At 38.0% G+C, this 15,828-nt stretch overlaps 2 protein-coding genes across 3 annotated transcripts; one reads left to right on the top strand and one right to left on the bottom strand.

Moving 5' to 3' along the window:
* Positions 1–1,940: 1,940 nt before the first annotated feature.
* Positions 1,941–4,755, top strand: LOC121745336 (60S ribosomal protein L5-like). The gene is made up of 9 exons (XM_042139200.1): positions 1,941–2,072; positions 2,616–2,685; positions 2,775–2,866; positions 3,117–3,243; positions 3,315–3,394; positions 3,497–3,613; positions 3,894–4,028; positions 4,137–4,306; positions 4,454–4,755. Exons 1-9 carry the CDS (start codon positions 2,070–2,072, stop codon positions 4,578–4,580), a joined length of 921 nt encoding a protein of 306 aa, XP_041995134.1. The 5' UTR covers positions 1,941–2,069; the 3' UTR covers positions 4,581–4,755.
* A 352-nt stretch (positions 4,756–5,107) lies between these two features.
* On the bottom strand, positions 5,108–8,911 carry LOC121745233 (GPN-loop GTPase 3-like). 2 transcript variants are annotated; one of them, XM_042139051.1, is made up of 10 exons: positions 8,779–8,911; positions 7,906–8,138; positions 7,626–7,734; positions 7,452–7,533; positions 7,195–7,280; positions 6,528–6,631; positions 6,306–6,436; positions 6,092–6,185; positions 5,730–5,785; positions 5,108–5,488 (listed from the first exon to the last, which is right to left on the bottom strand). In XM_042139051.1, exons 2-10 carry the CDS (start codon positions 7,948–7,950, stop codon positions 5,392–5,394), a joined length of 804 nt encoding a protein of 267 aa, XP_041994985.1. In that variant the 5' UTR covers positions 7,951–8,138; positions 8,779–8,911; the 3' UTR covers positions 5,108–5,391. The 2 variants fall into 2 exon arrangements, with proteins under 2 accessions (XP_041994985.1, XP_041994986.1); XM_042139052.1 differs by lacking the exon at positions 8,779–8,911 and adding an exon at positions 8,608–8,751.
* Between the last annotated feature and the right edge of the window lie 6,917 nt (positions 8,912–15,828).

Genomic DNA, 15,828 nt, shown 5'->3' with positions numbered 1-15,828 from the left:
TGTTATAATACTTTAATACACTTGGGACTGTTTGGTTTCCTAGATATAATCTAGGATTGAGTTGTGAGATTATTTTAGTCATAAGAGTTAGCTATGACTAATTAACCCATAACTATTCATCTAGGGTTGAGTTGTGGGGTTGAATCTCATTAACCAAACACACTACAAATTTAATCTTGGATACAATCTTGCAAACCAAACACCCAGTTGGTTGATAATTTAACTAGTTAGCAATTTAAGAAAAAATAGCATTATAACACCACCTCTTACTGATTTATTTACAAAGTATAATTTATAAACATACATATCTAAAAAAAATTACTTCAGTCTAATATTACTTTATAATAATAATAATAAAATTATAAAACTAATATAATCACGATATAAAATATTTTTATGTAGAATCTCAGGTTAAAACAATTTATTTACTCCTGCATAATGGAGTACTCTCTCCGGCCCTTAAATTTTATCACACTTTAATCGAGTGCGTGTTTTAAAAAATATCTTCCTAACAGAAAGTAAGTTGAAAAAGTTAGTGGAAAATGAGTCATACTTGTATATATTAGTTTTACAATAAAATATGAGTTGGAATTAGTTGAGAAATTTCGGAAAAAAAGATTAATTTCGCTGACCTTTCGTAATTTAGGCTTCAATTCGCTGACCTTTCTGAATATGGGATCGAGGCATGCGAATTTTTCAAAATAGAGGATTTCTGATTTTTTGTCATTTTTCTCAACTTTTTTCTTATTATTTATCTCCTACAATTTATCAAGTGACTAAACTACCCTCTCTAAATTTTCAGCAGTATATTTCCTCTCTCCGCACGTTTGTGTTCTCTATTCCACTTTTTTTTTTGTGTACCTTCCTCCCACACTTCTATTCTCTATTTTAGCTCCATCTCTGTTCCACAACTTCATTTATGCTCCACCATTTTTCAGTTCTCAAATTCACTTCTTACAACCTTATCATTTGTTCTCGCTGAATCAATATAAATTTCCAACCATCAATTAAACTTTCATCACTTTTTAAAATTGAATTCTGCGCTCCTTTAGTCCACCAATTATGCCAGCGCCATGAATGATCGAAGAAGTGCAATCAATAGTTTTGGATATCTTGATCAAGAAGAGTCTGTCATCCTACAGTCAACAATTTATTGATTTTGCACATTGAATCAATTTATCTCAAAGTCACATCTGCAATTTGCAAAATCAGAGATAGTTCTAACTTCCAAATTAATGGTGTAAATGAACAATTAATGGTGTAAATGAACAATTAAATCCAACCTTGCAGATCGAATCCAAACTCAAAACACAGATTGGGATGATTCTTGGTTTGATTAATTATACCTAACCCATTTAGCAATTTTCTCCAAATATCATTTAGCAATTTTCTCCAAATAACCTAGAATTCAGATTGTTTCTGGTTCCTTGGGATAAGTATTTCACGAGTTTAATTTAAAATTTGGTCTCCGAATCAGTTGGAATAAAGAGACGGATAGCTTGGGAGTCCCCCCCCCTCACAGAAGCGGCTGATTTTTAGAATTTAGGTAAAAATTTGAAGGGGTGGTTTAGTCACTTGATAAATGGTGGAAGAGAAATAATAAGAAAAAATTAGAGAAAAATTAAAAAAATAAAAAATCCCTTATTTTAAAAAATTCGCATGCCTCGATCACATATTCTGAAAGGTCAGGAATTGAAGACTAAATTACGAAAGGTCAGCGAAATTAATCCCTTTTTCCGAAATTTCTCGGAATGAGTTAGTGGAATATGAGGTTCATTGTATAAAAAATGAAATATGATAAATTTTGACGGAAATAGAAAAATGTGGCAAATTTAAGGACAGAGCCCAATAAAAAAATATGAGTATCTTTTAACAAAACTTCCATAAAAAAGCCCAATAGTCATATGAATGGAGAGCCTAGTACTAATTTTATGGGCCCATGTTTGTTTGGTCTAGGGTTTTGCCCTATTATATCTTCATTTTCGGCTTCGCTATTATTCCTGCCTCCCTTCCTCCTTCATCACCCCGGCGGAATCTCTCCTGTGGAGCGCACCAGATAATTGGTGAAAATGGTAAGTTATATGTTGAACTCAATGGCATTCCGGTGGAATGATTTTTCATGTAGTTTTGTTGTCTTAATAGTTTTCCAGTATGGCCTAAACTCTTTTAGGCTATTTTGATTTTTGCAAGGAACAAGCTCATTTTTACTTAGACGGCTTGTTAGTTCTAGGTCAATATTTCATACTAGACTTTTGTTTAATAGGCATTTCGGTTTGGCGTATAGTTTAATTGCTTGCAATTGTTATGATTTGGTTAGCTTTAGTTCTGGATTGAAACTATCTATGATGTGATATGGGCTGAGTCATTGATAGAATATATTCACATGTAAATCTGTGTTTTATTACACCTAAATCTGTGTTTTATTACACCGAAATCTGAGTATTTCGCATGTGATTTGAAAGCTTATTGTACAGTTTGATGACAATGGATGAAATTTAATTGTGCTTTTACGGTTATTGATACTGTTGGAATATGTTTGGAGTCCTGGTATTAGATACCTGTCAATGTTATATATATGTTATTGTATTTGCTAATGTGATATATGCTTATTGAAGGTTTTCGTCAAAGCCCAAAAATCGAAGGCCTATTTCAAGCGTTTCCAAGTTAAGTACAAAAGAAGAAGAGGTAAGCAACCCAAATATAAGTTTATTTCAACTGATTCTATGGTTCTGTATTCTTTTGGATTAATTTTCTCACTGTGTTTTGTAATCTAGAGGGGAAGACTGATTATCGAGCAAGGATTCGCATGATCAACCAGGATAAGAATAAGTACAACACTCCAAAGTTTCGCTATGTTGTGCGATTTGTATCCTGACACTGTAGTTATTAAATTTCCCATTTAGTGATTGATAATAATAAGTACGTCACTACAAAGTTTCCTCTATATCTTGATGTATGCATTTATTTCCAAAAACTAAGATTTGTGCTCTCTTTGACCACACTATTGATAAAACACACTCTTATGCCTATGTTAATATATTTATTATATTCATGTGATTGTGCCTGTTGATTGTGGTTGGTTATGGATGCAATGGTGGCCTTAACATCTTTATTAGACCAACAAGGACATAATTTGCCAGATTTTGTCTTCGAGCATTGCTGGTGATCATGTTCTTGCTGCTGCATATGCGCATGAGCTGCCTCGTTATGGCCTAGAAGTTGGACTCACCAACTATGCTGCAGGTTTGTATATATCTTGAACAATCTTTTATCTCTAAGTGATAAGAATTATCTGAAAAGTTTGTATGTGATAGCTTACTGCACCGGACTTCTTTTGAGTCGTCGAGTCCTGAAGACTCTCGAGTTGGATGAGGAGTACGAAGGAAATGTGGAGGTAACCTTTTTTTACACTCATTGGTGGCATGTCTTTGTGGTTCAGAGAGTTACTTTTTTGTTGACTTAGTTTCTTAGTTGTACTGCAATTTTGTCCTTTCAGGCAACTGGAGAAGATTACTCAGTTGAGCCTGCTGAAAGCAGAAGGCCTTTCCGTGCCCTATTGGATGTTGGCCTAATCAAAACTACAACTGGAAACCGTGTTTTTGGTGCCCTCAAGGTATTAAGCTGGATGTAATTTTTCTGACAGTTGTTTATATGGTACTCTAGCAGATTGTTTTCACCTGCAAGAGGTTACAATTATCATATAAATTTTCTCAAGAATGAGGTTTACTGTCTGTTTTGTTTGGACTAGGTAGACTAGTCCTATGGGACAATTTGTGTCATTGTTGTCTGCAATGGATTTTGTACTTCTTACTCGTGACATAATACAAGAAGATTGTGTTGTATGCTCACTAACTTGTTCTTGAGCTTCATTAGTTTGATTTATTGTGTCATAGGGAGCTCTGGATGGTGGACTTGACATCCCACACAGTGACAAGAGATTTGCTGGATTTAGCAAGGACAGCAAGCAGCTTGATGCTGAAGTGCACCGTAAGTATATCTATGGTGGACACGTTGCTTCTTACATGCAGGTATGTTTGTTTTCCTTTTCTACCGATGGGCTAATTTGGAATGTTCTGCATTAGGTTTATTTTTCCCTTTGCCTTTAAAATTAATTTAACTAGTGAATGGATTTGCAGACTCTGATCGAAGATGAGCCTGAGAAGTACCAGTCTCACTTTAGTGAGTACATTAAGAGGGGTATTGATGCAGATAACATTGCAGAGGTGTACAAGAAGGTTCATGCTGCAATTCGTGCTGATCCAACACCTAAGAAATCTGAAAAGAAGCAGCCAACAGAGCACAAGAGGTATAACCTATGTCTATGCATTCCCTGCAAGCTAAATTATTTTTGGCTACAAGAAACTTTTAGCATGAAACACAATCTGATTACTTCCAACTATATTTTGAGACATATTAAACTGCTTTTCATGAATTTTGGACGACATTATTTCAGGTACAACCTTAAGAAGCTAACTTATGAGGAGAGGAAGAACAAGTTGATTGAGAGGTTAAATGCTCTGAATGCTGCTGCTGGTAATGATGACGATGATGATGATGATGACGAGGAAGACGATGAGTGAAGTCATTGATAGCCATATAGTGTTTAATATCCATTTAAAATTTTGCTTTGTTGCTGTAATTCAGACGGATGCTTCAATTTTCGTAGATGTATGACAATTGATTGTTGAGTCTCGACAATATTTCATTACCAGAATCGAACTTTCAATTATATAATAGTATTGTCTAGTTCTTTTCTCTGTGTGAGTTCTACTTTTGTCTTAACCTGGGTTCTTTCTTTATTTGGGTATTTGTGTTTGCCGTCTCCATTTCTTGGTTCTTTGATTGTTTTCTTTAAATTGATAGGAAAATCTTTTGTTACCAAACATTCTTTTCTAAAGTCCTGTCCATTAGGCTGGCTGAAATGACTGAATTTAACTTAATAAACCGACGTTATGATGTATCGAAACAACTCAACCGACGTGTATTAACCTTTAAAATTGGACGTGTTTGGTCATTTTCTCTATTCTTCAAATAGATTCTTTTTTCATCAGATGAAGTCAGTAGGCATGACAAATTTTACTTGACTGGTTTGCTTGAGACCAAGAGAAGCCTGAAATTTTTACAATATTATTTCTTACATCTGGAGCCAATAGTCACTTCCTTTTTTTTATGTCCAAAATACACATTTGCTTCAAAAAGAAGGCTATCTGAGATGTTCCACACACTCATCACCATCAATCAATTATCAGACAAACCGTTTCGTCCATGTAGGAATCAATTCCAAGTAAAAAAAATGCAGTGTCTTTTCTTGCATTAGAGTAGTCTAGATTTGGCAAAACGAATGGAACCCTGGAAATTGTATTGCTTTTATGTTGAACTCAAAATTCTTGTTCAGTCGCCGTCTTCTGGATCAAAATCCTTGATCTTCACATCTGCATCTTCCCCATACTGAATAGACATGTCAATTTGTGACAGAATGTACTGAATGCTGCATCACCAAAGGTACTTTTAGTTCCAACATATCAAACAAATTTGCTATTATAAACTCATTATTCATTTAACAAGCTAAACTACCGACACTATAGTAGATCATGAGAATTGTGCTCAAGGCACTGAGGTCAAACTAAAACCTCAAAAGAAAATTAGAAAATGTAATGCATCATATTATATTCTTATTAAGTACTACTACAAAAATACCATGCCCCAAGATGCACAATTGGATATTATACCTGCTCTCTTTTCTCAGATCAAGAGGAAAGAAGCTCACCATGCTGTACTGGTCCACCTGAGGCCACAAAATTCTGAAGCTGTTACGAAAATCCATGCACATGGCTAAAAACAACAGCAAATACTTCCCTAGAAGCATCTGCTCACTTTATAAACAGGTAAATGACAGATAAGAATATGCAACCAATTCTCTTTTGATGCTGAGACAAATGGATCTCATTAAGAAGATACATTTAGAAGATTTTTCCTTCCATATACTGGTGCAATATAGTTTAGTAACACTTCCATTATGATAAGCAAGCTTGGCATTCATATAATTTATTTACTGTGAATGCCAAAATAAAACCATTATATCTAAACATACCAGTTCAATCAAACTCTTATTAAGTTTCCCAAACTGTGGAGCCATACGCTGATTCAGCTCAGCCAACAGAGTCTGAGGTTCTGGATTCAAGTAACTGAGAGAGCACAACAAGCGATATCAGGCTTATCAGCTAAAAAAATATTAAGCCAAGATAAATAACAGAACAAGCGCCTCAAATGACAAACAATATTTATGTAATGTAAGCAGCACTGACTTCTCAATGTCCCTCTTGTTTCTCACAAGGTCCATTTTGGAGAGAACATTAACATGAGGTAGCTCCAGTTGAACCATAGCAGATAGTGAGGCCATACAGCCACTTATGAACTTGGTGACATCTGTTATAAACTAATAAAGAATACAAGATAGAATTTCAGAATAAATACATTTGAAATGGATATACATTCAAATAAGTTTGCTAGAATATATGCATAAGTACCTGTGAATCAAGTAAGTACACAACACAGACATTGAAATTTTTACGCTTTAAGTGCTCCACAAAGTTCTTAAGCACTGGTACATGGGAGAAGAGTTCTATCTGGCCTTAAATGACAAAAGAAATTGGCATCAGAATCTCAGTACTAGAAGATAAATAAATGCACATGATGGTAATTCTCAGAGAGAAAAAATATCAGTTGGATATTTGTTTCTTCAGGGGGGAGAGCAATCGGAATAGAGGATAAAGACAATTCAACTGTGCAAAAAACTAAGGATTTAACTGATAAGGCACTGCAATGAGTATTGATAGCCATTTATGTCAGCAAAGTCATCACTAATTTGGAAGGGGAGTGCAGTCCAACTAGAGTTTACCATGTGATAAGGTTTACAAGAATGATTGCTAAGGAACCAGGCATTCCTAGGTGATCATCAATATTTTAAAGGTACCAGTACAGACTAAGAAAAACTCTGAAGGATAAAGACACTTCAGGAAAAGGGACTATGAGTTTCGGCTGAATCTTAGATGAGCAACAAAACATCTCAGTAATCATAATGAGTGGCTCTAGTGTCATAGTATTATATCACATAAGATACTCCATGAAAATTAATGTATCATAACATAAATTCTTGAACAAAGAGACAACAATGTCAGGAAACAGTCGTGCTACCTGGGCAGTCAAAAACTAAATAATCATCATCCAAATAATTGTCCAATTCTTCTGTCAGCCACTCATCTAGATTTTCTTCCAGGTGCATGTGGTAGTTAAGGCTGTACAAAATTTCATACAGCGTATTGAAAGACTGACGTGCCATTTAACTGATAATCACAGTTCAGCTTTGGTAAAAGACAGTTATACTGAGACAGCACTAAAGCATAAATTAACAGCATGGAGAATTGAATGGAATCATATATAGTGAAGGATACTCCATGCAGTAAATAAGGCCACCATTTGGCCCCAATCCAAGCTCCTCCATGACATCCTCCAACGAAATGAGTTCCCTAATATCTGAAAACAAGCGTCCAGATTAAGGACATGCAAAGTGGAATATGCCACAGTACTAACAACAATCAAAAAACTAAAAAGTTGCAGGGTCTCACCCATTGCTACAGGATAGTTGAAATTCTCAGCAGCAGGATCTAAGTTTACAATATTAATTGATCGGCCAATAGTTTCGCAATGTTGGGCCAAGCTAGAACAATAGGTAGACTGCAACAACCAGATATAGTGCATCTTAATAGAGAGCATTACTCATCATAGTAAACAAGAAAATGCACAAATTAATAAATCCAAATCACCACCACCATCAGGACAAATATATGTGCCAGATGATAAAATATAGATGAACTTGTAAGATACAGCATAACATTTGTTAATAACCTTTCCACTGCCAGCAGGGCCAATGACTAATTGTGCGTAACCCATGATAGTTTCCTATTGGTTTCGAACTGTTAGTCGGAAATGGAGGTTCGGAGAAAATCAAGGGCTTGAAAGACTCCAAGAACTGCAACCAAAGCGTAACTAGCGAACCAAACAGCAGCCGCAAACAATAAGCTCAGTGCATCAGTGAGGCCCATAAAGTAATGTCACTGGTGAAAGCATTATTACACCGCCTTGAATCATCAGCCACACAGCAAAAAAGGACAAAAAAAATCGGATTAGTACAGAAAACAATTCAAATTGTTCCCATTCGTAAAACACGAGCAATCAATAAGGTATGCATACAATCTTAACACAGATTTCAAAGATACAATAATGCCCCAGTCATAATTTTAACAACATACAGAAAATCTTCTATTCAGAACACAAGAATAACACATAAAAGAGAAACAACAGTACAAATACAATACATTAAACCAGAATTACATCTATCCCTTAGAACTACACTTTTTTCGCCAAGTAGCTTCAACTCCAACAGTAGTAATCAAACATCCTAACAAGTATGAAACCTTTCTCTTCAGCGCCAACACCGAGTAACAGGAGAATAAACGATACAGACGCATCAGTTGTTCAATCATTTACTAGCTCAAAGTCAAAACAAATCCTCCGAAACTAGCAAGCACATTTAAAAGATATACATACAAAAATCACTTATCTTCTCTGCGACTCCCCTTTCCCCTTTATCACTCAGGAAACGTATAATAAAATTAAAAAAGCTGCTACTATCCATATAATGAATGCTGAAACAACCAATTCCATGAACTATTGTGGATTGTGCTGTCAAAATCAAACAAAGAGAGGGGGAGAAATTACCCAAAATAGAGGACAGAGAACCCAAATTCTCGAACTTGCACAGATTCTGGAGAAAAGCATGAAGGGTCTTGTTTAATAATAATAATAATAATAATAATAATAATAATAATAATAATAATAATAATAATAATAATAATAATAATAATAATAATAATAATAATAATAATAATAATAATAATAATAATAATAATAATAATAATAATAATAATAATAATAATAATAATAATAATAATAATAATAATAATAATAATAATAATAATAATAATAATAATAATAATAATAATAATAATAATAATAATAATAATAATAATAATAATAATAATCCAACCGCGTTGATAGGAGAAATGGGTGCTTTAATTTCAAAGCACTTGTAATTGAGTTAACTAGGTGTGATGCAGAAACACAAAAAAAAAAAACTAGGTGTGGTACAGTGGTTAATCACTTTCTAATCAAGCAGTCATAGCTCATCATACAATTATGATTTCTTGCTTTTTTAGATATCAAGAATATAGAGTTATCTGTATGAATTTATAGAACAGATCATGTTCAACTAATCAGATTCTCTAAAAAATGGAAGCAAGTAAGAGCATCCACAATGGCGAGCCCACCGGCTAGCTGATCCCTGGCGCTCGCTGAACCATTGCAGCCGGCGAGTACCAAATCGGCGAGAAAAACAGCGAGCATACGCCGATTCTCGAGCGCTGGCCGATGCGCTCGCCGATCGGCTGGCTGCCATTGCAGGCTCCTGATCGGCGAGCGATCGGCAAGCGGATTTTTTTTATTTAATTTTCGAAACACTATATATACGTGATTTGCACGTCATTTTCATTTGCACCACTTGTTTTAACGAGTATTCTCTCTATCTTAATTTCTGTACAAGATCAACAACGCGAAATGGAGCACAACAACGAGCCTACTCCAGGGACGAGCGGGTCTCAAACTCCCACGGTACCCGTGGGAGGTGGATGGGGTCCGATGGCCGGGTACTACAACATGTACCCTTGGCAGCAGATGATGCTGATGTGTAATTTTCGAGTTTAAATATCAAGTGTAAAGAACACAAGTTTAATTAATTAACTCTAATATTACAACGATACTGCAAGAATACAGAGCCGATTGTAGTGCTTCGAGTGTCGAACCACATGGAGGCGTAAGTTATTTAATTGGAGATTGATAAAGTAGAATTCGATAAAAAGATGAAAAAACACAAAATGATAAGCAACTAACAAAATTTAGAAAATCGGATAAGAAGAAAGCATTGCTCCTATATGTCTCGGGCATACGAATTTGGATACTTCGATGGATTACTACGATCAAGACTATGCTTAAGAGGATTAAGTTTGATATACGCTCCCTATCCGCTGAACACTTCAAGGGAATTGTATACCTAGGACAAGCTGAACACGTCTCCAAGGTTTTACTCACTAACCTATCACCCCTGTTAGGTCGCGCAACAAGCTTTAGATTAGCTTCTACAATTGTCAAACACGATAATTAGATCATATTAACTTAATGCCCACGCGGAAGCGCAGCAGACATCAAACCAAATTCACTGATTAAACTATCGATCCACTCGAGACTATCTCTCTGAACAAGTATCAAATCTCGAGTTCCTTGCACATGAGTAACGGCCAAAATCTATGCTAAAGAGGCAATAGAATAAAGGCTACAAAGTTCTACCTATCTAAACGTCTCAAGATTAGTAGAATAATTAAACCATTCATGAACAAGAATCACACATAAATTAAACCGTAAAAAATCATCAAAGTATCCACAGTTCACCCTACAACATATTCGGAGCAACGAAGGAAATCTAGCCAAACATACTAAAATGAATTACACCAAAAGAACCGTGAACTACATGGTGTTCTCCAACTCTAGATGATGGCTGATCTCCCCCGAGATGAAGTTTGGACCGTTCCTTCCACTTCTCTCCTCTTGCCTCTTTCTCCTATTTTCCTCCCCAGCCGTCGTCCCCCCTTTCTATCTGAATTTTCCTCCTTTTTAATCATCAAAACCGCTGAGAAGAAACCGCCAGCATGCAGTTGGACTCACCATGCCCGACCGAGCGAAATTGGAAGTGGAAATCGCCCGACCGGGCGTAAGGATTCTGGATGGCTTCGCGGGAAACGCCCGACCGGGCGTTCCGAAAGATGAAATCGCCCTACCGGGCGCTAAATTTGGACTCCGAGTTCCCTTCATATATGACCCGGCCGGGTGGATTTTCAACCCCACAAATTCACCCGGCCGGGTGACTCATTTTCCCAGCTTTCTGGATTCACGACGCCATTTACACAACCTTTTCACCATCCGAGCTTCATTCCTACACCATAGACATACTTTTGCGAGCATCAAACTATATAAATTATGTAAAGTTAGGGGAATAAAAATGAACATTTTGATTCGTATCAAATACCCCCACACTTATTTGTTTGCTCGTCCTCGAGCAAGATCACCTAAAGCATAAAACTTTAAAGCTCAACTCACAAAAGTTTTTCAAAAGTTTTCATGTGAGCGAAACACATAGGGACATGAATGAGAAAATCTAAATCCCCAACATTTCCAATCAAGATTTCCTACTCTCATGAACCATCAATTATCAACCTAGAACTTCAAGTCAAGGTGCATTTCAAAGTAAGTCCAAACATGTGATCATACAACTCAAACTGTCATCATTGACTCATCAAGCATTACTTATCGCATAGACTCGCGGATTTCACATCAAACTTCTTTAACTCTACCAAGTTATTTACAAAACATCCACAATGTGTCAACAATAAAGTCCAAGGTCTTAATTAAAGGTTGTAATGGGGCTAGGGATGAGGTAGGATAAATATGGATAGTGAGCTCAAAGGCTACACATTGGAGTGCCAAATTCTTCCTTCCTACAACTTCCTTCCAAAGATCAAACAACAATATTTTACAACCAACTCGCACTCCCCAAACTTGAGATCAAATCTAGACAAGATTACATATTACACAAATAGAAGCTCTATCTTTATTTCATCAAACTTTTTTTTTCTTCTTTTTGTTTTTGTAAAGACCTCAACTTTTACAAATTTGGAGGTCGTCTTTTTCTTTTCTAAGAACTTCATTCTTTTCACATTACATCAAGTCTAGAAAGTGTCTACTCTCTTACAATTCACCACCCAACACTCAAAACTCAAACCAAAAAGCTCAAAATTGTATTTAGCACTCTAATAGTAGCAAGGTCTATTGATGAGGCTAAAATGAGGCTTATTTAAGTAGCTAAGTGATCGGCTAAGTGTTTACACAAACAATAGGGAATTAAGCTCAAAGTGGCTTCTAGGGGATCATTTGTTGGACTAGGCATGTGATCATTTGGCCATGGAGTTCATCCTAGTGTCTTATCCTCCCATATCATTGACACAAATAAATGCAAGCACTTAACACGATAAAGCAAATCGGTCCAAGATAATTTCCACAAGACATGCGATTTTCATACTCTCCTCAACTCAAGAAATCGGATGTAATCACAACATGCTTTTTTCAAATAGATTCATGCACAAATTCCATTCATCCTAAGCTTCAAAGATCAAGTAAAATCAAGCGAGATTTCCCAACCAGAAAGCCGAAGATCTAGCATGCACCCGTCAGCTACATGATTCAAAACACCTTTATCATGCAATACACCCAAAAAACATGCATAATGCATAAAAATCATTCACAATCCCCCCCACACTTGAATGCTACATTGTCCTCAATGTATGCACAGAAGAACATATAAAGTAAAGGGAAAGAAGACTCCCCCAAACTTAGCGTGATATCCAAAGTGCATTCGGGTGGGTGGGTGGGTGTATTTTCCTTTGTAGGTGTGCTTCCTCATAAGCTCGAATGTGAATCCTATCTCCACGTTGCTCCTACAAAAAGAAAAATTAAAACAACAAAAAAAAAACAAAATACTCAATTCATAAAAATACATCGAAGGAAAGAATTGAGCGAACAAAACCCTCGATTTATTAAGAGAAAAAATAGAAAACTAAAAACTCATTGGGTTGCCTCCCAACTAGCGCCTTTGTTTAAAGTCGTTGGCTCGACTTAGTCTTCTAGCTACAACTCTGAAACAAAAAATAAAATGTTAGAAAACTATACAAAAATAATAAAAAACAAAAAGAATCCTAAATTAAATAACCAGTTGCCTCTCCGGCAACGGCGCCAAAACTTGATGTGTAATTTTCGAGTTTAAATATCAAGTGTAAAGCACGCAAGTTTAATTAATTAACTCTAATATCACAACGATACTACAAGAATACAGAGCCGATTGTAGTACTTCGAGTATCGAACCACAGGGAGGCGTAGGTTATTTAATTGGAGATTGATAAAGTAGAATTCGATAAAAAGATGAAAAAACACAAAATGATAAGCAACTAACAAAATTTAGAAAATCGGATAAGAAGAAAGCATTGCTCATATATGTCTCGGGCATACGAATTTGGATACTTCGATGGATTACTACGATCAAGACTATGCTTAAGAGGATTAAGTTTGATATACGCTCCCTATCCGCTGAACACTTCAAGGGAATTGTATACCTAGGATAAGCGAACACGTCTCCAAGGTTTTACTCACTAACCTATCACCCCTGCTAGGTCGCGCAACAAGCTTTAGATTAGCTTCTACAATTGTCAAACACGATAATTAGATCATATTAATGTAATGCCCACGCCGAAGCGCAGCAGACATCAAACCAAATTCACTGATTAAACTATCGATCCACTCGAGACTATCTCTCTGAACAAGTATCAAATCTCGAGTTCCTTGCACATGAGTAACGGCCAAAATCTATGCTAAAGAGGCAATAGAATAAAGGCTACAAAGTTCTACCTATCTAGACATCTCAAGATTAGTAGAATAATTAAACCATTCATGAACAAGAATCACACATAAATTAAACCGTAAAAAATCATCAAAGTATCCACAATTCACCCTACAACATATTCTAGCCAAACATACTAAAATGAATTACACCAAAAGAACCGTGAACCGTGAACTCCATGGTGTTCTCCAACTCTAGATGATGGCCGATCTCCCCCGAGATGGAGTTTGGACCGTTCCTTCCACTTCTCTCCTCTTGCCTCTTTCTCCTATTTCCTCCCCAGCCGTCGTCCCCCCTTTCTATCTGAATTTTCCTCCTTTTTAATCATCAAAACCGCTGAGAAGAAACCGCCAACATGCAGTTGGACTCACCATGCCCGACCGGGCGAAATTGGAAGTGGAAATCGCCCGATCGGGCGTAAGGATTCTGGATGGCTTTGCGGGAAACGCCCGACCGGGCGATAAATATGGACTCCGAGTTCCCTTCATATATGACCCGTCCGGGTGGATTTTCAACCCCACAAATTCACCCGGCCGGGTGACTCATTTTCCCAGCTTTCTGGATTCACGACGCCATTTGCACAACCTTTTCACCATCCGAGCTTCATTCCTACACCATAGACATACTTTTGCGAGCATCAAACTATATAGATTATGTAAAGTCAGATGCCCCGGATGGCATCCGGGGCTGGTATGCCGGGATGGCATGGGATGCCGGGTGGGAAGGGGGTACCGGAGATGCAACCCGGGATGCAGATGATGCCGGGGTGGGCACCCAGGATGCAGGGGACGCAGGGGGGGACAACGTCTATCGCCCTAGATTTGATTTTTTTACTGCTTCTTCGCACACATCGACCCCAGCGGAGACGCAGTTCACTGGGTTTGAGACCTTCTCCTTAGAGGAGTTGTGGATAGATCTCGGGGATGCGGACACGCCCGTTCAAACGGGGGGAGTAGGGCTGGGTCGGGGCGCGCCAAAGAAGAAGAAGGGGAAGAGGGTGGTCGGCGAGTCGTCGCAGCCGACTGGTGACGACAGCCCGACACAGAGAACGCCGCGCTAATCAAGGCGTGGGTGAGTGTTTGCGATGATCCCCTCGCCTCGAACAATCAGATGATCGTCAACTTGTGGGCTAAAATAGCAGCAGCCTACAAGGCATTTTGCCCGGAGGGGAGGCCACGGAGCGGGGAGAAGTGCCGGAAGGGGTGGGACCGAATCCGGGCTGGGGTCTCCCGATTTTCTGGCTTGTACACCAACGCCCTCCGAATGCAGACCAGTGGCCAAACTGACGAGGACTGCAGGAGGATAGCGGAGAAAGCCTTTCCCCAACCTGAGCTTTACAAGGAGTTCACCTACTGGAACTGCTATGAGGTGCTGATGGACTCCGAGAAGTTTCGGGCAGGTGTAGATGCTGGTTGGCCGAAGAAGCAGCGCCTGAACTATACCGGTGCTTAAAGCGGCAGCAGCAGTGGTGGCTCCCACGACCTCCCCGAGGAGGTACAGGAAACCCCGTCCCCTCCCGCGTTTGCTCGCCGCACTCGCCCGGTTGGTCAAAGGCGGGCGCAACTGGCTCGCCAGACCTCCCAGGAGGTCCAGTCGGCATCCCCCTGTTGGCGGGTCGACATCCGAGCTCCTCTTCTTCGCGCGTCAACAAGCGCGAACTCCGATGTACAAGATCTTAGCTGAATGGAGGGCGACAACTGACCCCGAGGAGAAGAGTTTTCTTCACGCAATGCTCGTGAGTATGCGAGCCGATTTGAATCCCGCCGCGGCACAGGTGGAGGGCTCAGATGTAGGCTCAGATGCCGCAGATTTGGGGGTCCCGGATAGAGGCGACAACGACGACGACGGCTAGGAGTGAGGCGGAGGCGGGGGGCTCGTGTGTGGAGGAGGAGTTTTTTTTAGATTTCTGTAATTTTTTTTAATTAATGTACTTTTTTTAATTAATGTACTTTTTTAAAATTAATTTACTTTTTTTTATTAATGTACTTTCTAAAATTTTAATATTATTATTGAGTTTTCCCGTATCTGTGTCGTAAATTTAATTCCGTATTTTGTGTGATTGTTAATTATTTATTTTTTATAATTTTGTTTATTGTGGTTAGACTATGACTGAGCTATTGCTTGTCCAGTTACTTGTCCTGATGATATGACAGGAGGAGTTTTAGTGCTGATGATGTGACATGAGTAGTTTGTGACTAGGCTATGACTGGGCT

The sequence above is a fragment of the Salvia splendens genome, chromosome 8 (assembly GCF_004379255.2).
Source record: "Salvia splendens isolate huo1 chromosome 8, SspV2, whole genome shotgun sequence".
NCBI classification, from domain to species: domain Eukaryota; kingdom Viridiplantae; phylum Streptophyta; class Magnoliopsida; order Lamiales; family Lamiaceae; genus Salvia; species Salvia splendens.
This window is presented reverse-complemented; position numbering and strand designations above follow the sequence as displayed.

Coding starts and splice junctions, on each gene's coding strand:
- LOC121745336 (XM_042139200.1), top strand. Junction 2,686..2,774: donor TAAGTACAAAAGAAGAAGAG/GTAAGCAACCCA, acceptor TTTGTAATCTAG/AGGGGAAGACTGATTATCGA. Junction 4,029..4,136: donor ACGTTGCTTCTTACATGCAG/GTATGTTTGTTT, acceptor ATGGATTTGCAG/ACTCTGATCGAAGATGAGCC.
- LOC121745233 (XM_042139051.1), bottom strand. CDS start 7,950: ATGGGTTACGCACAATTAGTCATTGGCCCTGCTGGCAGTGGAAAG. Junction 7,281..7,451: donor GGCCTTATTTACTGCATGGA/GTATCCTTCACT, acceptor TAACTACCACAT/GCACCTGGAAGAAAATCTAG. Junction 5,786..6,091: donor ATAAGAGTTTGATTGAACTG/GTATGTTTAGAT, acceptor TTGTGGCCTCAG/GTGGACCAGTACAGCATGGT.